Below are 22039 nucleotides of genomic sequence, written 5' to 3'. Positions count from 1 at the left end.
TCTGAAGAATGCAGGTAGAACAAGGGAGATCCAAGAATTGAAGGAGAAGAACACAAGGTTACAAGAGTCCTATCATGCCCTCTTAGCAAGGCTTTAAGCCTTGGAGACTAGTCAGAGAAGAAATGTTGATGTAGGGGATGTTAGTGAAGAAGAGGAAGGAGATGAAGAGTTCCATGAGGCAAAGGAAGAAATTGAAGAGCATATAGACCCTGAAGAACAAAGAACACTCAGAATTCTTAAGGTGGTAAAAGGAGACAAGTACAAGGTAAGGGGTGATATACCAATGTATGATGGTAGTTTGAAAGAGGAAGAACTTTTGGATTGGATAGCAGCAATGGATGCTTATTTTGATGGCGAAGGCATACCTAATGAACAAAAGGTCAAATAGGAAAAGACAAAACTCAAGGGACATGCACTCCTATGGTGGGATCATGAAGAAGCTAATAGAAGAAAGAGAGGAAAGACCAAGGTTACTTCTTGGGGTCGGATGGTGGCTAAACTAAAAGGTAATTTCCTTCCTAAAGACTATGAAATTCAATTGTATAAGAGATTGCAAGGGTTAAGGCAAAAGGAACAAGATGTTAAGGCATATACTAATGAATTTTTAAAGTTGAGTATAAGGTCTGGTAGAGAAGAAGATGAATTTGTTAAGGTTGCTAGATACTTAGGAGGTTTGAGATTTAATATTCAAGATGAGTTGGTTGTGGCTAACCCCAATAATGTCAAGGAATGTTATCAATTATCTCTCAAGGTGGAAGAAAAGATGAAGAGGAGACAAGATAAGGCTGCAAGAGGTAGAGGCAATAACAATGGTAGGGGTAGAGGTACATTTACTTCACATAAACCAAACAATGAGGAAGAAGGTGAAGTAAAGAAAGATAAAGAGCATTCATTTTCTGATTTTAGAGGTGGTTTTGGTGGTAATAGAGGTAGATTTGGTAGGGGTTTTAACCAATTTTCAGGGAGATGTTACAACTATAATGAGTATGGGCATCCTTGTTTCAAATGTCCTGAGAAGGGAGCATCATCATCATCATCCTCTAGAAGGGTTGCATATGCTCAAGAGGAAGAGGTTAGTGATAGTCCAAAGACAATTGTGTGTACAGGAGAAGTTGGTGAGTGTTTGATGATGAAGAAGTCCTTGTTGAAGACATCAACACAACATGAACCCATTCAAAGGAGAAGCCTCTTTAGGACAAAGTGTAAGTGCAAAGGTAAACTTTGTACTTTGGTTGTTGATTCAGGTTCAAGTGATAATATGGTTTCAAATGAAATGGTTGAGAAATTGCAATTAGAGAGGATACCTTATAAGAATCCATATAAATAATTTTGGGTTAATGATGATATTAGTTTGTTGGTTAAAGAGCAGGCAAGAGTTGATTTTTAGATTGGTGAATACAAGGAAAGTGTTCTATGTGATGTTTTACCCATGGAGTGTAGCCATATCTTACTTGGCAGACCATGGCAATATGACAACCGTACACTCTACAATGGTAGGGAGAACACTTATACTCTTGAGAAGAATGGATTACAATATACATTCTTGCCCATGAGTGAGGATGTTAAGGGTAAAGGTAAGATTGTGATGTTTGGTAAGAAGACATTGGTTCAAGCCGAGAAAATTGAAACAAAATCTACACAAGAGAAGGTGGAACACAAGGATAGCATTGGGGTAATGATTGGTTCTATTTGGTGTCCTACTAAACCCACTTAGATCAGTACACCTATTATGAAAACTGATCCAAATCAGAGTGTTCTAGAGAAGCCACATGAACCAAGCCAACCGGTTCAAGTTTCTACACATGCATATACCGGTTGCCCACCAATGGGAAAGTTCTTTTCTGATCCTTATTGTGTGAATTGGATTGTAGGTTCTTATCCTTTTGTTGTTGCAGGATATTAGATGATTCAAGGTCCCTTTCATGATGGATACTCATGGGGCATGAGTTCTTTTCTAAGGGGAGTATGGTGGAGGAGCACCTCATCTCTTCAAGGGCCCATATGTGGGGCATGATTTAGTTTGTTTTTGTTTTGTTCAAATAAGGTCTATTTAGACCCAATATGATGTAATAAGGCCAATAGTGCCATTAAAATGTAAAGGTTGAGTCAGTTGAGTCATATGTCTTGAAAATTGTCAAATTGCTCAGATAGGGCCTAGTGGTCAAAACAAGTCAAAACGGAAATATCAAGGTTGTGGGGAGTATTTTGTGTCATTTTTAATGTTATAAAATGTTATTTAACCTATTTTGGGTATTGGATGATCAAGAATTACAATAAACCAAAAGTTGTCAAAAAGCAAGAAATGATGTCAATGCAACTTTTCAAAGTTGCTTGACAACATTTGCAAAAAAGGTTGGTTTTGGGTGGTTATAGTTGGTTGGTCAGTTGGGAATCCTTATAATTCTATAAATATGGTGAAAGAACTCCTTAAAAATATGTAAATCTCGAAATTAAAGTTTTTGGCAATAATAGTAAGTGGTTTCCTTGCACATTCTGTGTTTTTCCTGAACTTTCCTCACATTCAGTCTGCAATTTGTTAGTTTTCACCATTGCTATGCATTGAAGGTTCATTAAAATAGTTTGAGGGTTTAAGAATAGTAAATTACCTTTCATTTTCTTCAGGTTTCATGTAATTTGGTGTTGTTTTGGCATAGATACAATAAGTTCTCTCAAAATTGTAAAAACCCAGAACTTGGGCAAACTGAGACAAAGATAATGCTATATCATTTTGTTCTTGGTTGATCAAGACACAAAAATTGGTGGAAATATGTAATATTATATAAATTATCATTCCATTATTGTTGCAGGGTTCCATGATGGGTTTTGCACATGGTTTGAGGCATGAAGGTGACTGAAAACTTGCCTCAAGAAGGTTTGATTTTTCAAGAAAAGTACAGTCCTGATACAGGGTCTATATCTCAAAACGTAACCGTTGGATCTTTCTAATTTTTGGATATGTTAATCATAACCTACTTTTCTAGAGTCCCACCATAGGGAGCTGCAAAATATGTCCAATGGAAAAAGGTATTCATCTTCGAGTGAGCATGTGTCAAAGAGGCCAGTAAGTTATTGTTTAACAGTAACCTTTTATACATGTTGAGGGTTGGATCAGAGTACATGGTGTTTGGTAATTAATGGTTGGTATGAGTTTTGAGAGGGTGTGTGTAAGTGTAAAGGCTCTGTATAAAGTGATGGTATCCTTCAAACAAACTTATACTCCCTTTGGTTTATGACTGCCCTCAATGCCAAGAAACCTATCCTAGTTGGTCTAGAAGTTATGATTGTGTTCATAGGCAAGAAGCAATACATGTGGAGTTTTATAAAAGATTATGGCAAACCTTCATAAGGGAAAGTGATTAATCATTGTGAAACCTCAACAATGTGAGGTAGGTTCCTAAAAGGTGTAGGGATTGTGTATGGGTGTGGATGCTTTGCATCACCTATCCAACCTCGTTACAGAATGCCCATTGGGTATTTTATAGCCTCTACGACATGTCATGAATCATCCCAAACCGACGAGATTGAACTCGACACAATCGGTTTCTAACTGTAACTATCTTTTGATTTCCATCGGGTCATCGGGTTAGCACCGAAACACTTACACTGATGTGTGATGGCAGTTTACAACTCACTTTCTTTTCTATCGGGTCATTGGAGTAGCCTCAAAACACTTACTTCGATGTCCGATGACATTTTACACTTTGCGCACTTCCACATTGGTTTCCATCAGGTCATCGGAGTAGCATTAAAATACTCTTACCGATGGCGGATGGTGCGCTCCCAACAGAATGCTTCATTGTTGGGTTATCGGTGTAGCCCCAAACATGTTTTGCTGATGGCCAATGATGTGCTCCAAACCTGCTTCCTTCCCATCAGGTTATCGGTGTAGCTCCAAACTTGTGATGCCGATAGCCGATGGTGCGCTCCAAACTGCATGCTTTCCCATTGGGTTACCGGGTGACACAAAAACTAGTCTTGCCAATTCTCGATGGCTTCACTTCGATTCGCTCCACTTGCTAACTTCTCGCTGGGTCCCACCATGGTCACCAAGTTACAGGAGGTAAACCTTGTGCAACTTTCCATTGCAGTATAGCGATCGACATTGATCATCCCAGACTTGCTCACCTGTTAGCTGGCAGTTTCATCGGGTTATCGGTGTAGGTGGAAAACACTCCTGCCGATATCCGATGGTTCCACTTTGACTCACTCCAACCGCTGGTGACTCCATCAGGGTAAGTCTTTCCAAAAAACAAAACTTTCACAAAGAAAACAAAAATGCACCCCAAGCTCCAAACATACAACCTAATGGACTAGAACTATTCCTTATGCCAAAATTGCCAAAATTGAAAAGGGTATCTACTCATCCTTAGGTGCTCCTAAACCAAAGTAAACCAATATCCAAGAAGGATACACAAGATTTGTAAGTGGAAAAATTAAAGAGAAAAACCCCAATATTATGTAGATGACATAAATCCTAAATAATTTACAAAGAGAGAGAGAGAGAGAGAGAGAGAGAGAGAGAGAGAGAGAGAGAGAGAGAGATGTTGGTATTTTGAATATGTTGATATGGTTTTGTCATTGATGTCAACACTTATCAACTCTGGTTAGTCCACTAACACTTGGAGAATTGGCAATGTTCACCGGCAAACAAGTGACTTATGCACAGTCACCAGTATCTATTTCACCGACAGGATATATTGTTCACCAACACTTGGAATGACATGGAGAATATTTGGTTATGTCAAAAACATCATTTGGACACTTTGTCTTGGAGATTTGTTCATTGGTATATTCGAGTTTGCATATTTGCTGTTACTGGCAGATAGGTCCAGGATAAACACTGGAAGGCTTATCTATTCCAGATCAGCACGACATGCTATGGAGATGATTTATTATCATTGCAAATGCATTAAGCCGACATGTTGAATCGGATATTTCATTGGTTATTCATTTACTTGTAAATTGTTTTGTTGTAATATCTTTTGTAAAGCCGACCTATACATTTTGGTCCTAGGCTTCGGCATATATGTAAGATCTTATTTTATCGAAGTAGAATGTAAGGAAAAAAATGCGAAAAGGATTGTAATGAGGTATATGCAAGAATAAGCAGAGCTATACACGCAGACATCATTTGAAGGTTGAAGGAAGGTTTTTGTGAAGGCATATCAGAACTAAACCGGTACTGAATCTAGCATATGAAGATGCTATTTTGAGCTGTACATCATTATTGGATTTAACCATCCAATTGTAGTCAGTGTGACTCCCATTTGTGTTTGAGTAGTGAGTTCTAGGTGCTTGGCCTTTCTGCATGTGCAGACCCCCTATTGTATACACATACTATATGCAGTAGTATCATCTGATTGTGGGTAAGGTTTCCCACCGTGGTTTTTCCCCTTACAGGGTTTCCACATGCAAACATTGGTGTTATGTGTTATGGAAGTTGTTGTCTTTTTGTTTCATGCATTGATCTTTATCAGTACTACAGTTAACTGATAAAATGTCTACTGACATTAAGTTTGGTTTACCTGTATTAAGCATTGAGTTTTGGTTAAGTTAATTTTAGTTGAAAATCATTAGACAACTGATTCACCCACCCCTCTCAATTGTCTCCGAGACCTAACAATGGAATGTTACCATGAATAAATGAGAGAGGAACCTCAAATATATAGAGGTGAGAGTGCAGTTGTAAATGTATCTCCCAAGCCTAAGCATGCCATCTAGCATCTTATGTGTGTGAAAAGTGTAAAAATCCTCATAAGGAGGAAATATAATTTTTGACATATTTGGAATAAATAAAATGAGTTATGTGAGAACTCATATAAGACAAAGGAATTGTATGAATTCCTTATAAATATTCCTACAAGTAACAAGTAAAAGGAAATTAACTTTATCAAGTAAAGATTAATTTCTAACACCCCCCTTAAGCTTTACTTGGGGGGTTTATATCAAACCCTTCAATGGGTTGTAATCCAAGATTATTATAATGATGAAAAAATTTATCTTTACAAAGTGGTTTGGTGAGAATATCTATAATTTTATCTTCACCTTTATAATATAGAAGAGAATTTTTTTTTCTTCAATTTTCTCTTTTATGACTTGGTGTTGAAGAACAATGTGCTTGGTCCTTACATGGAATATTAGATTCTTTTCCAAATCAATGACACTTTGATTATCACAATACAAAGGTGTAGGAGTTGCTTGAGGTAGACCCAAGTCTTCAAGTTATCTTCTTAGCCATAGGGCCTCTTTGGATGCATTTACCTACATGATTGGTACAACCCTTATATATAACTTTGGTAGAGCCAAGATAAGTATATTATTGTTTCTTACTATTACATGAGATTGCACCTAATCCAACAAAAAACAACATCCACAAGTAGATCTCTCATCATTGGTATTCCCCCCTAGATTTGAATCAGTATATCGTTTCAAAATAAATTCACAATTTGCATGTCATAAAATAAACCTACATTAAGAGTGTCTTTGTCTTCAGTTTCTTCTACAAGTGTTTCAGCTCTAACAAATGCTCCATCAAATATTTCAACTGATTTCTGTGTGATTCTTGGTTGAGCCTTTGTAGGTTTTCCATATGATTTAGGTGAAACTGGTAAGTTATGCAAATAACACTTTCCCATTCCTTCATCATTTAATTTGAGCATTTTCTCAAAATTTTCCCATAATTTCTCTTGAGTTTCTTGAGTGGGATAGACTAATTCTCTGTTATGTGGAACTCTTGCATCTTGTGCTGGTTTCAAATTATTGCAATATTGACTGGAATTTGCTGCCATAGTGATTTCTTGTCCATTATGAGGAAACTTAACACATTGGTGGTATGTAGAAGGAACTTCTTGAATGCCATGATTCCATGGTCTTCCTAGAAGAATGTTATAAGATAAGTTCAAGTCCAGAACCTGGAACAATGTATAACTTTCCACGGGTCCTATTTTGATTGGTAACACCACAGTTCCTTTAGAAGAACGTTCTTCCTCATCATACACCTTGATAGTTATTTTCTTCTTTGGATCTACTGTATTTTCTGAATATCCCAAAGCCTTTATTAAACTTAATGCACAAATGTATAAGCCATACCCACCATCTATGAGCACGCGTTTGACACAGGTTTTATGAATGGTGACTTCAACATGTAAGGGACCATTGTGAGGGTGTTGCAAGGATGCGTCATCATTTTCAGAAAAGGACAAGAAATGTGGGGCTATGAGGTGTCCCACCATTTGTTTGAACTGATCCACATCCAGATCTTTTGAGACTGTTGTTTTTGTTAGAGCCTTCTCCAATATTTCCTTATGCATAGACGAAACTTTTAGGAGCTCCAAAATTGAAATTTTAGTGGGTGTCTTTTGTAATTGTTCCACTAAATTGTATTGTCTTGAAGTGGATGTTGATTTATTTGTTATACCCAGAAATGTAACCTTCGCTTTGCTTCTTGTAATAACATTGATTGGTTCTGAAGGTGTGTTGTCTTTGACAATGATGAAATTTACCACAACATCATATGTGTAAGTGTAGTTTACTTTAGCTTTTCCTTTTTCATCTTTTGGTTTGGATTGTTCACCTTTTTCATAATTTGGAAGTGGATTTTTGAATGCTAGATGTGATTCATTCATCTTATGACCATCCACTGTGATAGTTCCATTATCGATTAAATCTTGAATAAGATGCTTGAATCTTTGACAATCATTGGCTTGGTGTCCTTTGTTTCGATGATAATTGCAAAAATGATTGTCATTCCACCAATTAGGTTTGACTTGAGGGTCATAATTCCTTGCTTCTGGTAAGGTAATCAATTTATTTGCAAGAAGAGTTTTCAAAGCTGATTCCAACGGTTCTCCAATGTTTGTGAATTTCTTGCAAGGATTGGAGAAGAAAGACTTGGATCTACTGTTCTCTTGATTGTTGTTGTTTGGTACTTGACTTGATAAGTTTAAGATTGGTTGTTGTTTGGTAGCATTGCTGTCATCATTTCCTCCATTGGTAACATTCCTATTCTTTGACCAAAATTTAGGTTTGTCATTGTTATTGTTGTTGTTGTTGTAGGAATTGCAAAATTTTAACTCTCCTTTCTTTACCATTGCATCTTCTATCTTTAGACCATTTTCAATCATTTTAGCAAAAGGAGGACATTGCATTTTAAGACGAAACTCTTTTCACTGATAAGGTTGTCAATGAATATGTCCATTTTCTCTTGATCGGGTACATGTCTCTTGGATATCTATTTAACATTCATTTCCGTCATTGTAAAAAGACCATGAAAGGTTCACCATTGTTTTGCTTGACGTTACATAGATCTAGCATTGTTATCTCATTTCTTACATTATAGGAGTATTGTGAGATAAATCTATTCACAAGTTCTTCAAAATATTTAATCCCAGATGGTAATCTTGAGAACCATTCCGTTGATTGTCCACTTAAGCTTCTAGGGAATAAACGCATCAGGTAAGTTTCATCCTGTGCAAATTCCATACTCATGGTGCAAAATTTTCTAATGTGATCTTGAGGATCGGATTTCCCATCATATTTATCATATTTAGGGACTTCACAATGTTGTGGGAATGGTATCATGTTTAAACTTTTGTCAAAAGGATATGGGAAGATGTCCTCTAATGAATATTTCTTAGAATTTGTTCCATTCTGTATATCTTGTATTTGTTGTTGTAAGGTTTCTATTTGTCGAGTGAGAGTTAACAAAGGATTATCAATATGGGTTCTTCTTGCATCCTCATAAGTTCTTCTGTCACCACACTCTCTTCTTGTATCATCATGGTCTTTTCTCGTTTATCTCCTCTTGTTTCCTCATGATTTACTTGATTTACATCCTCGTTATTGGGATCATCAGTGTTTTGATGGTTACTCATCTCTGCATCTTGTTTCAAACTTTCTATGTTAAAGTCTTGTGGCAATTTAGCTCCTGATTTTGTCAACATTAGGATGTACTTTTCTTTTTATTTTTCCAATAAATTTTCCATTAGTCTGTCAAATTTATAATCTTGTTCTAGGTCTCTAATGGTGTTATTTACTACTTCTTCACCAACATCTATGTATTCAAATTGATGAAACATTGGATTTTCTTCCATTTGTTTTTGTTGTTTTCTGAATTGCTCGTATTGAGCTCTAGTCCAAACTAGCATGTGATTGATTTGGACTTCTCGAGTTTTGATCTTCTAAAATGTCACTCAATAAGTGATCACTGGTTTAGGAAGATAAGCTTTGTTGATTTTACCATTGTTATTAGTGCGTTGCGATAAGGTATCTTGTTGTTGAAAAGCATGTTCTTGCAAAATTTCTTCGTCAAACTCCGTTCCATAACCACATAAATAGTGACGAAAACGGTGTAGGAATGTCCCGTGTTTTAACAAGATTTTGCGATTGATGTACAAGAATCTTGTCTTCTTCAAAGTAGCCTTATAACTAGGTTTTCTTTTCTTAAGGCGATATTTAAAAGTCATATAAGCATATGATGGTTTACAAGTTTGTTTGATTCCAATGTGAGTGCAATATTTATTTTGATAAAACCTAGGTTCAAACAGGAATGATATATCCAAGATAATGAACAAAGGTTGATATGATCAAGTTTCATGATAAAGGATTTGATGTTTCCTGATGAGAAACTGATAATAATGTTGATCTTTTTGCACTTAAGATGGTTCAATCACTAACTTGTTGAATGTTTTATGCTTATGAAAACCTTTGGAAATAACCTATTTGATTGATAAGCTGATTATTTGACCAGTTTAAAGACCTGTGATAGTTGAAGACAAATATACTCGAAAAAGGGTATTTGAAAATGATATTGAAATTTTGGTGTGATATGCAAAAAAACCCTCTATTTTAGATGTAGGAAAACATTTGCGCTGACCTATTTGTCAAAAGCTCTAACCTACGCGATAAATGTGCTACTCTATGTGATTAAAAGTGCTTCTATGTGAAATAAAAGAATTAAAATATAGTGTAAAAGAATAGTTTCATGTTGAAAAGCGTTATTCCAAAGATCAAATGCATGATTCTAAGGGATAAAAGTGTTGTACTGTTGTTTAAAAGAACTGTTCTATTGGTCAAAAGCATTGTTCTGTGCAACAAATGCACAATTCTGACTGTGTTAAAGAGATTTTCAAATTTTCCAGCAAGTTGTCAGATTTTTACTCAATTCAGACTGATGATTTTTTTAGTTTTTGACCATTTTGAAAACATTTTTGAAGACACAAAAGACATAATGTTTTGGAAATCAAAGTGCACAAGCAAGCACAAATCCTATGGTAGGTCGAGACAATAATTGTTGAATCTCACATGGGGTTTGCCCCGAGGCTACGCTATTCAGAGCAGATATTTAGGTGCTTGACCCCACTGGATCCACCCTCAACACTCACTTCTTTGGGGCAGCCAAGCATCGATTTCCATGAAAACTCCCCATGAAAAACTTTATATCTCTACTAAGAACCGTATGTGTGTGAGCTGCTTCAGAGGTCTGACATCCTGGACCAACAATTACAAGGATTTTGGTAGCAAATACAAAATATTTTTAGTAAGGGCTTCCGATCATGTGGCCATACATGCGACACTTAAACTCTGTAAATACAGAAGGTTCCCAGCCTACAGAGGTTACGCTCCATAGGGTTAATGGGGAAACATAGTGTCAGTATGAACTAATCAACAAATGTTGTTCATGACTTTCGTCAAAGACATAATTTATTTAGAGTGGATTGGAAGGACTCGATATTAGCCCGTTTCCACTTGGGTCGTTCCCTTCTCATTGCCCCCCTCAAGGCAACTCAGGAAGGCAAGCCCTCTAAAGGTTACACATAAAAGAAATAGGTCTAGTTTTCAAATCACCGTATACGAGTGAGAGCATACTTGCCTACTACTTCAACAAACACGAAAGAAAAAGGTTTATTTTAAGACTTCTAAGAATCTATGTGCAACTAATTTAAGGAAAACACTCAAATGCAAGGTGCATGCTGTTGATTATCCTCCTAGTTAGACTAGATGAGTAAGATATGATGTTTTACTTGAAAAACCCTTAATTTAGCTAAGTGAGGAAATGCATGAAATTTGCTCAAAATGGACCCTGCACCCACAAATGTCAATAGTTTTCAAATTCTTAAGCCTTGGACATTCGGACCTGCAAAATTGTTAGCTTTCAGATTATAAAAATTCAAATTTCACCCAGTGATAGAACATAAGTGCTAAAACTGCAAAAGCGCTATCCTAGATGGCAAAAGCACTATCCTAAACAATAAAAGTGCTAAATTGTACGACAAAGGTGCTAACCCTGTATTTCTTGAATGCGCGAATTCATGATTAAAAACACCATTCTATTTAAAACAGACGTTAAACTAAGCAATAAAAGCGCTAACCTACTTAACAAATGCGTTGTCAAATTTCACAGATGCATGAAACTGACTTACAAAAGCGTTAAATTGATTCTGCGAGAATAAGACAGGATATTAGAAAGGTAAGTGCGAGGCCTGATCCCCACAGTGGGCGCCAAAAATGTTAAAGTTGAACTCCAAAGAAATATCCTGAAACTTGTTAGTTTAGATCATAAAATATAAAAAGGAAATCTACAGGAAACTTAACTTCAACCAATGAAGTAACATGAAGTAAATGAAATAAACAATATTATACCTTCCACGGTTTACACCTCATTGTGTCCTAACTCCATTGTTCTTGGTTGCAGATGATTTGATCTCAGACAAGCACTGGTAGCTTCCAAGATGGCATATGAAGAATGAACTAATAGTTAACTGATGCTATAATATTCATATGCAAATGATTTAAGCTAACATGATATTAAGCTATGATAAAAATTCTAAAATTGGTATTTGCTTCAAACTCAAACTCATGGATGCAAGAAAAAAACTCCTAGGATGACTATAAGATTAGCTATTAGTTTCAAAATGGCTTAGGAGACCTCTTTTTATAGATTTTTGAGTGCACGAGCTTAGGTGACAGAGATCAACGATCATGATCGAATCTTGCAAATTGGATGGCTATGAGTAAGAGGTTGAAGGTTGAGAGAAAGGGGGAAGGAGAAGACAAGTGTCACTCATCTCACCTTGACTGAGTTGAAGACTTGAGATGATATAGGATAATTGGAAAGGATGTAAGAATGAGAGGACAAGTGGACTCAAGTCCTCCTAAGATATAGTGATGTTAGAGAGAATATAGAAGAAGGCTAGGAAATATGTGCACGTACACAATATTTCATTTATTTTGGAAGTTGGAGATAATTGGCTAATAAATGATTTAATTTAATTGAATTTTGTTGAATTAATTTAGCCACATGATGAATGAGTTGGCAAAGTGGAGATGACATGGAGATGGAAAGGTGAGTTGGAAATATAATTAAATAATTAAGAAATTATTTAATTAATGAGACTATAGAATAGTAGATACATGAACAATTAAATATTAGATATTTAATTAATTGATTAGAAGAAAAGGATATAACGAATTAATTGATAAAATGTTTCAATTAAATTAATTAATAGAAGAATATAAAATGAATTAAATAAATTAATCTTTTCAAATTAACTATTTAATAGAAGAATAATTATTAAATAAATATAAAATATTTATTTAATTGCTCATAACCAATTTTATGTGTATACAATAAGATTTAATATATTGGATCATAAATATAATTTATACAAATGATCTAGTTACGAAAGTAAACAGTCTCAAATACATTACAACATATGTATTTATTATTTATAAACCAAACTTACATGATTGTAAATATGATTGACAAAAGATACTCATTTATAAAAGTAGACTAATTTCTGAAATCTATATGAATGTATTAATCAACTAAATTAATATAAAGCTATTTCTAAAATAAAATTAATATTCTTTAAATTAACATGTTCATATTCCTCATTGAAATGAAAGCTTAATCAAATTTAAGAATCTTGTAAACAAATAAAGACATTTATATTTATAATCATGATAGTTGTGGATACCATCAAAATATGAAGACCTAAAGAATTTTGTGAGACATAATTTCTTCCCATCTATAATAAATTAGAGTAACCATTAGAATAGTCAAACAACAGTATATGTAGGATTGACAAAGTAGAACAACACAATAATATTGTCTAGAATTAAATCTAAAAATTATATATTTTACTTTATCAAGGAGAGTGAATCTTCTATAATTGTTTCTTTGATATCATATCCCATCGCCATCAATTGAAAAGGTTTGCCATAAAATTATAACAAATTAGGTATAAGTCCCGGTTCACCCACCACCTATTTAAAAAAAAGTGAAACTCCAATAAACTGCTTGGCCCTCTCTATTTAAATAAATAAATCATTTTAACAAGTGCGGTTTCATCCCTGAATTATTTAAAGCTATTCAATTAAGTGCCCATTGATCACTTGATTACAAAATATGCTATTAAAAGTTACGTGACGTAAGCCTTGACGTTTGCAGATGAGATTTGAATGCTGGAAAATCTTTCCTTTCAATTAAAAGTTACGTGACGTAAGCCTTGACGTTTGCAGATGAGATTTGAATGCTGGAAAATCTTTCCTTTCAATCGCAACATTGAAATAATTAATTGATATCGCCAATCAATGTTGACTGCAAATGTTTGAAACGGCAAAATAATATAAAATCAATGACGTCACGGAAATGAATTTTATCGGCCGCCCAGATGCCAAATCTGATTTACTCGAACCTATTTAAATTCAATTCAATTCAGATTTCAGGCACAAACATAAAGCGAATTGTCTTCACAAATTATAGATTTTTGACAATGAGTAGTCAGGCAAAGCAGGGCAGCAGTTTGGAAGGGCGCGTAGCCATCGTGACGGGTGCCTCGAGAGGCATCGGCAGAGAAATTGCTCTGCATTTGGCTGAAAAAGGAGCCAAAGTCGTGATAAATTATGTAGGAAACCAGCAAAAAGCAGAAGAAGTCGCAGCCATAATCAATGAAAACAAGGACGGAGAAAGAGCGATTATATGCAGAGCAGATATTTCAGTTTCTGGGGACGTGAAAAAATTATTCGATGCAGCGGAGAAAGCGTTCGGAGGCGTCCACATAATCGTGAACTGTGCGGGAGTGCTCGATTCCAACTCACCCTCAATTGCAAACACGCCTGAAGAGGATTGGGATCGGACTTTCAACATTAACTGCAAAGGAGCGTTTTTGTGCTCGAGGGAAGCGGCAAACAGACTCGTACGTGGTGGCGGTGGCCGCATTATCAATTTGAGCAGCTCGCTTGTGGGGACTGTGAAGCCTGGGTATGGGGCTTACGCCGCCACCAATGCTGCCGTTGAGACCATGACCAGGATTTTGGCCAAGGAGTTGAGGGGGACTCGCATTACTGCAAATTGCATCGCACCAGGTGGGATTGTGACGGAGTTGTTTTTGGAGGGGAAGAGTGAGGAGTTGGTTGATAGGATTGCCATGGAGTCACCCTTTGAGCGGCTGGGGCAGAAGGAGGATGTTGCTCCCGTGGCGGCTTTCCTTGCTACAGATGATGCTGAGTGGGTTAATGGCCAGGTTATTCGTATCAATGGAGGCATCGTTTGAATAAGACTTAAGATTTAGGCTTTTGATTGGTTATAAATAGTATATTAGCTTTTCACAGTCTATGAAATGGAGTATGTAAGCTTGACGTATAATTTGAGTTTCCAATCTCTCTGAGTGATTTATCTTCAGAAAAAGAAAAGAATGAAAATGAGAAATGGAGTATGTAAACTTTATGCATGATTGGAGTTTCCAATCTCTCTGAGTGATTCATCTTCAGAAAAATGAAAGAATGAAAATAGGAAATATTGTAATGTTTTGTTTTCCAAGCAATCACTCAGAAAAAGGAAAGAATGAAAATAGGAAAATTATAATTTTTTGTTTTCCAAACTTTTTTCTTATAATAGCATCTTTCTATTCTTAAAATTTGACATGACTTGTTTTTATAAACAAGATTTTTATTTAAAAATGTTATCAAAATAAAAATTGAAGATCACAAGTTATATCGTTGATAAAGTATTTTGTTTCATCACCTCTTGGCTTCTGTACCGAGAGGATTTCATCACCTCTTGGCTTGATCTTGAACGGTATTTCGTTCGGGTTTCTATATAAATAGGGCGAGAGCGAAAGTTGTAGCTCAATCCTGCGATTACATACTGAGTGTCAATTATGAAGGGGATACATTGCCCTAGACCGATTGACTAGAGATTTAGGTGTCTCGCCTAGAATGTATCTACGTAGGTGTGCCCAAATCTGAGTAAAAACCTTTGTGATTAGAAGTCTTATTCTTATTGTTTTTCGAATACATTGGTGCAAGGGATACATGTCGTGTCAAATTGCAACGCAACATGCAATTTTCTCCCTTTATTTAGATTTGGTGTTGAACGTCTACCATCCATGTATCTAGGCATACCTTTATTCAATGGGGGCAATCAAAGACAATATTTGGTGCGACACTATTGGGAAGTGCACGAAGAAGGTGGGATGTTGGAAGGGGAGATGGTTCACCATGTCTAGCAAAATCACCATGCTTAAGGCAGTCATCGCTATCATACCAATATGTATGCTTTCATGTATCGAATTATCGAATGGGGATAGCACAAAGATAGCCTCTCTGCAAAAAAGTTTCCTTTGGGAAGGCTCCAATGAAAAAGAAACACATACCTCATCTCTTATTGTGGGACACTATAAAAAAAAATTGAAATTGAGAGGGGATGCCAGTATTCGTGAAATGCAAACATAGAACATTGCTCTTGGGGCCAAGCTAACATGGCGGATCTTCAAAATACATGTAGCCCTCTAGAGCAGACTCTTTCATCATCATTAATGATGATGAAACAGTCCCTCACTTTGCTACCATAGGTCTCCAATGGCGTGTGCACTACTTTCTCCAAGCCTAGGATGGTGACAAGAGGGTACTAGTCATTCCAAGAATCATACAAGGAGGAGCTATCAAGGTAACACACCTAATTTTCCATAGGAGGTTAGATTATAGTGCTCCTATATTTGATAATAAAATTCCGTACTGAAGAGCCCCTAGGTGGATTGGCAATAGTGAGTATGATGATTCTCTTAACCGCATACTCACTATTGCCAATCCACCTAGGGGCTCTTCAGTACGGAATTTTATTATCAAATATAGGAGCACTATAATCTAACCTCCTATGGAAAATTAGGTGTGTTACCTTGATAGCTCCTCCTTGTATGATTCTTGGAATGACTAGTACCCTCTTGTCACCATCCTAGGCTTGAAGAAAGTAGTGCACACGCCATTGGAGACCTATGGTAGCAAAGTGAGGGACTGTTTCATTATCATTAATGATGATGACGTCGAATCTTACAAATAGAAAGACTTTGATATGTTGGACTATGATTGTAAGGAACAGTTGCTAAAAAAAGCTCGGCAAGCGACATTTGCTATTATCTAATGGTAACGATAAAATTATGTATTGTGTGGCTAAATTTGATTCTTATCCCAGTAAGATTGACTTTGAGGTCATTAGTACGAAATCGATGCTTATCATTGGCCAACGGAGCTCTGTTGGGGCACAAATGTCCCCCCTAAGATGGGAGCATTTGTTTCGACCACCCTTCACAAGTGCAACTTAATGGGGAATAGACTGCAAAAGATTGGTATCTCGGGCCCTCACTGGTGTACTCTATGCAAAGAAAATGAAGAGACTGCTGACCATCTCCTGATTCAATACAAAGTGGCACAGACCCGTTGGTACCATTTTTGTCACAGACGTAGTGGGTGGTCGAGACCACTTCTAAACGGTGTTTGCGAGGTCTTTGTTTCTGCAAGCGCTTCGGGATCGGTGTACAGCAGACTTCGTTTAAACTCACCTTACATCAGTCTCCAAATCTCCCTCTCGATCTTACACCTAGGACGGGTGACAACCGAACTCTTTCAGGAGGGGTTCGCTCACATCTCCTCAAATGATAAGGTCTTCACTTGTGACGACGATGGTTTGATGGGTGGCCTGTGAACTAGCATTATATTTCTTTAGACAAACACAACACTTAGGAGTAAGAGGTTGAAGACTAGAAGTATCATTTCTTGAAAATTCAAAGGTGCGAGTGTAGCTGCACTCAATGCTCGGTGACTGATGAACTTCAGGAGAAATTTTTAATTAACACAGATATTGAAGGAGTGGTGCAGAGGATCATAGGCGAAAAGCACTTGGTGCAGGCTCAAATTCATAACGTTGAACTTTTGGAGCATTTCTTGTACAACATAGTCCATTCGTTTGGCAGCTTTGAACGTGGAGAAAAAGCAATACGCAGCTACCTCCACTGCCTTGGGCTGCCTTAGCTATGATACTTCGATGGGCCTGGTGGGTGATGCCATTTGCACCGCACTTGTGCGAAGTCTGAGGAGGTCAAATAAGCCATAACATTGTTAAAAGAGGGCCTGTATAGAAAGAGTATGCAAACTTATGCTAATTACGTAAACTATTATGAGAATCTCTTCACCCCTACCCCTATCCATATTGAGAGACTCCAAGAAGATTCGCATATTGGTTTTTGCTCTCTGAAAATCAGAACAACCATTACAATAGTTGAATAACATTTTATATAAGATTGACAAATGAAACAACATTATAAGAATATCTAAAATCAAATTTAAGAAGATTTGAATTTCTATTTATATTGAATTGTATCGCAATATTTAACATTAATAAAAACATTACAATACCCTACGGATACACTTAGCCGAATTGGAGGAAGGGAATCCTCTAGTTATTTCTCTAATCTGTATCCTGCCGCCATCAATTAGGATTGTTTCCCCAAACGATCATAATATTAATATACGAATAATTTATGAAAATTAACTGATACAAAAATACAAGTTTTGTTACAACTTAAAAATATTATTATAGTGATAACTTTCATTAAATATAGTAATATAATTACGAAATACATTACTAAGGTTACGTGACGTAAGCCTTGACGTTTGCAGATGAGATTTGATGCTGGGAAATACTTAATTAATTAGCCGATCAATTTTGACGAAAAAATAATGTCGACTACATAAGGTCATAGCTGACGTCACTGAAAGGAACGTATCGCCCGCCCACCTGCAAATCTCATTTACTGGAATATTGAAGTCTTCCAATTTCTCGGCTTACAACCATTATTCGATTCAGGCACAAACAAAAAGAAGTCTTAACAAATGAAATTTTGGTCAAATCCCTCACTCTTGATTATCGTAGATCAATATTCTTTGAGAGTTTACATTGATTTTCCTCTTTTGATCCTTCCTCCTTAGAGCTCACTACCTTTTATTCTAGTTAGATCTCGATTGTTTTATAGAATTTTTTGAGTTCATTTTGAAGGATTTTGAAGGATTTTGAAGGAATTTTAAGAATTTTAATGATTTCAAAACTAATCAGTTCAATGCATTCAATATGTGGAGATCTTCATTTAAAAGAAAAGTCATTAAAATAAGAATCGATTATCAAAAGTTACATCTCTAAAAGGTACTTTACTTCAAGAATTTCTAATAAAATTTTCTTTTTTCTTACATATCTTTTGCAATGGCTCCTATTGATGTTCCAATCTCTAACCTAATGCGAACTTGCGCTAATAGGGGGAAGCCTACAAATGTGGGACATAGTTTCCAAATCAACCTCTAGAATTTTAGAAGTTGATTCTTTGTTGGATTTTCAATATGCTCTTATTAGATCACAATGAGAGAAAAGGGAAATAAAGTACTAAGATTCAAATAAAAATCTAGGTGAACAATGCGATTCTTTTCAATGAAATGATTTTTATTTCTCAGCAACATATTTCCAACAACCCAAATTAAAGAAAATATGGAAGTATATCATGAATACATTAAAATCTTTCACAATGAACAAAATAAATAAATGAAAAGATCATGGCTTCATATATTTATTTGCTCATAACTTTCATATCTCATATTCAGATATTACTTATAATGAATTCAAACATATGAAGCTAATGAGGTATAAATGAATACTTGATTTAAAACAAAAAGTCTATAAAGCACATAGGACAAGAGTATTTCTACTTTAGTTTGAGTATGAATAAGTGTGAGGATCTTATTTATGGGAAACTTAGCCTAGAAAAAGTTAGAAGCAACATGATAGAAAATAGTAGACACGATTATTGTTGCATGTATGAAACTACTACATGATTATGAAAAAGTTTTTAATTTGGAATTAAAATCCTTTGGATTGGTGTTTCTAGTTGATGATTGTTATACTACATTTTAAGATGAGGTTCAAGATATAATTTAGATCTTTTGTAATCTTTGGATGTGTTACTTTTCAAGTAGAAACTTCAAACTAGTGACATGCTTTTATAATTTTAAAAAGTTGATTTATCCTTTAGGGTGTTATGTCCATTTAATGGAGGCTTTCTATGATAAATTGAATTGTACAGGATATTAAAAACTAACATTTTATTCATATCCCTCATGTTGTTTCCACAATGCTTTTACATATTTACTTTTGGCATTTTAAGATTGAGTGAAAATGTAACATGTGTGTCTCTTGATTACATCTCTCCCCCTTCTTTATTGGTTCATAGGTTCTTTATAGATAACAAAATGGGACTTACAAACATGTCATGTTGTACTACCTTGAACAATGACACAATGGAAGAGAACTATCAAATTGGCATTCAAGAGATTGTAGTCTACCATGCATCTTGTTGTTAGACTAATTCATCACACATATTAAATGAGTAGTGAGGACATTCAAGTGCTTGTGTGGATTTTGAGAACCAATAGTGCAATAGTGTTCATTTGTCAGACTAAAATATTCTATGCAACACAAAAGGTATAATGAATCTTCACCTTATTTATTTCCATTATCCCTCAAAAATACCAAAAATAAGAGAAGGACAACCAAGATAATATCATGGCTATCTTTAACTAATAGAATAGAGGAAAATAGTTATTAGATTGACAACTTTCTTAAGGTACAAATTACACAAAGTAGGTCGTTAAATCTAATTTTTCATTTTATTTTATTTACATGAACAATAGGGCCCAATTAAATGATGTGAATAGTTCACCCAATAGCACAAAAAATTAAGATATTTTATTGAAAATTAAAATAATGTGCCAATTGGTGATCTAAGTACAAAAGATCTCTAATTTTTTGAGCATCTTTTGAACACAACATTGAAATTTGTAAAAATTGTGCACCATCAAGAAAATTTCTCTAGGTGAACTAGGATGCCATAATTAAAAAAATAACATTAGAATGGTTCATTATCCCATTTAAAAATCTAAAAGTATAAATCAATGAAAAAAGAAAAGAATGCATGGAATCTACTAAAGTGATGCCATGAATGCATGTAAGATAAAATCCTATGAAGGAGAGAAACTAATTTGGCCAAAATAAGCATAGAAAAAATATCTTTAACTCTTGTGATTTCTCACGGGGTTCTTGTTTGAAAGGGAAAATCCAAAAGCTAAACCCTAGGCGTGGGAAATAAATAAAAATTAAACTTAAAAAAATCATTAACCTTCATTAACATCATGCTTTAATGTCATGTTGGTGTCCTTTATTTGAAGGCCTCAAAGGATTTGTACAACTAAGTAGTAACTTATCTTGTCACATGAAATTGCACCCTATTGAAATTAGTTTAACATTCCAATGACACACTGAGAATGATCTCAAGGTGTGGGAACCTATAGTTGAGGTTAGAGACTTAGAGGAAGTTGAATTACTTTTTAAGATGGATAGAATGTGTTGATTCAACCCAACACACATTTAAACTACAAGTAATTGAAAGAAAAATAACATAAAGTACAAAAAATAAAGTAATCAAGGAGAAAATATTTGAAGGTATACATTTTTTTTGTTAGTCCAAGGTATCTTCGCGACCTAGCCCGGCACCCATTTGGGGCAAGACTAGTCCCTGAAGATGTACCAAGCCACCCATAAGCTAGGTGCATCGGTTGATTCCAGGCCTTAGAGTCGAACCCAAGACCAATGGGGATAAAACCCATGGTCCAAGCCAACTCTACTACCTGTCTGGGCTGTTTGAAGGCATATGTTAGCATTACGTGAGAAGCCAAAACAAGAGCAAGTATGATAGGGAGGATCCTAGTTTGCTTGAGTCAGCTTGACTCACTCTAAGACTTTCATCCTAGCCCAACTTGAGAATTCTCCTCTCACTATTCCCCTAATCCACTCTAGGTCCTCACTACCGAGGTTTGATACTCTGCTCTGTGTGAATTCACTTTCATAAATCCACCAACTCACTAATCCACCGGATCTCACTAGCCACCTTGCAGGGTTTTCTCTACCATGGATTATACCTACAACTTCTGCTAAGTTGTTTTCCTCCTCATGCTTGGATCTTCTCTCCCTTTGATCCCATCTTCCTCTGGTCTAAGGCTAACAGCCTAGACTCCAGTCTACCCTGCAAGTGATTCCTCTTGGTCATTGATACCTAGCCAAGTTATCATCAAGCTCGCCTAGGGCCAGTTTGTTGAAACGATCGACGCCATTCCCTAGTCTACTACACATAGAACTCTACTATACATGGATGACTCTTCTTGACAACCTCCAATGGTCGCGTGGATACCATGATGGAGAATCAAGACAGAGCCATGTTATAACTACTTGTCACCAACAGAAAACAAGAAACAAAATGATAACTTATTTACAGAGCCGAGCTTGACACGACTTCAAAATTGGGACTCACAAAACTTAGAAAAGTAACATCTACTCTATCACACTATCATTTAAAGATTTAAGCCATTATTTATAGTTTTCAAACGAAAATTGAACTTTGAGAAAGAAACCAAAAAATAGTCCTCAAATTGTTATTCAAAAGATGTTCTTTATTCCACCTATTGGTGGAGGAGCACCTCATCCCTTCAAGGGCCCATATGTGGGGCATGATTTAGTTTGTTTTTGTTTTGTTTTAAATAGGGTCTATTTAGACCCAATATGATATAATAAGGCCAATAGTGCCATTAAAATGTAAAGGTTGAGTCAGTTGAGTCATATGTCCTGAAAATTGTCAAATTGCTCAGATAGGGCCTAGTGGTCAAAACA

At 35.7% G+C, this 22039-nt stretch overlaps 1 protein-coding gene across 1 annotated transcript; it reads left to right on the top strand.

Moving 5' to 3' along the window:
- The first annotated feature begins 13760 nt into the window (after positions 1-13760).
- On the top strand, positions 13761-14806 carry LOC131872238 (short-chain type dehydrogenase/reductase-like). The gene has a single exon (XM_059216038.1). It carries the CDS (start codon positions 13776-13778, stop codon positions 14553-14555), a length of 780 nt encoding a protein of 259 aa, XP_059072021.1. The 5' UTR covers positions 13761-13775; the 3' UTR covers positions 14556-14806.
- The last annotated feature ends 7233 nt before the right edge of the window (positions 14807-22039 follow it).

The sequence above is a fragment of the Cryptomeria japonica genome, unplaced genomic scaffold (genome assembly GCF_030272615.1).
Source record: "Cryptomeria japonica unplaced genomic scaffold, Sugi_1.0 HiC_scaffold_542, whole genome shotgun sequence".
Lineage (NCBI taxonomy): Eukaryota > Viridiplantae > Streptophyta > Pinopsida > Cupressales > Cupressaceae > Cryptomeria > Cryptomeria japonica.
Note: the sequence above shows the minus strand (reverse complement) of the source record. Positions and strands in the feature narration are given on the sequence as shown.

Coding starts and splice junctions, on each gene's coding strand:
- LOC131872238 (XM_059216038.1), top strand. CDS start 13,776: ATGAGTAGTCAGGCAAAGCAGGGCAGCAGTTTGGAAGGGCGCGTAGCC.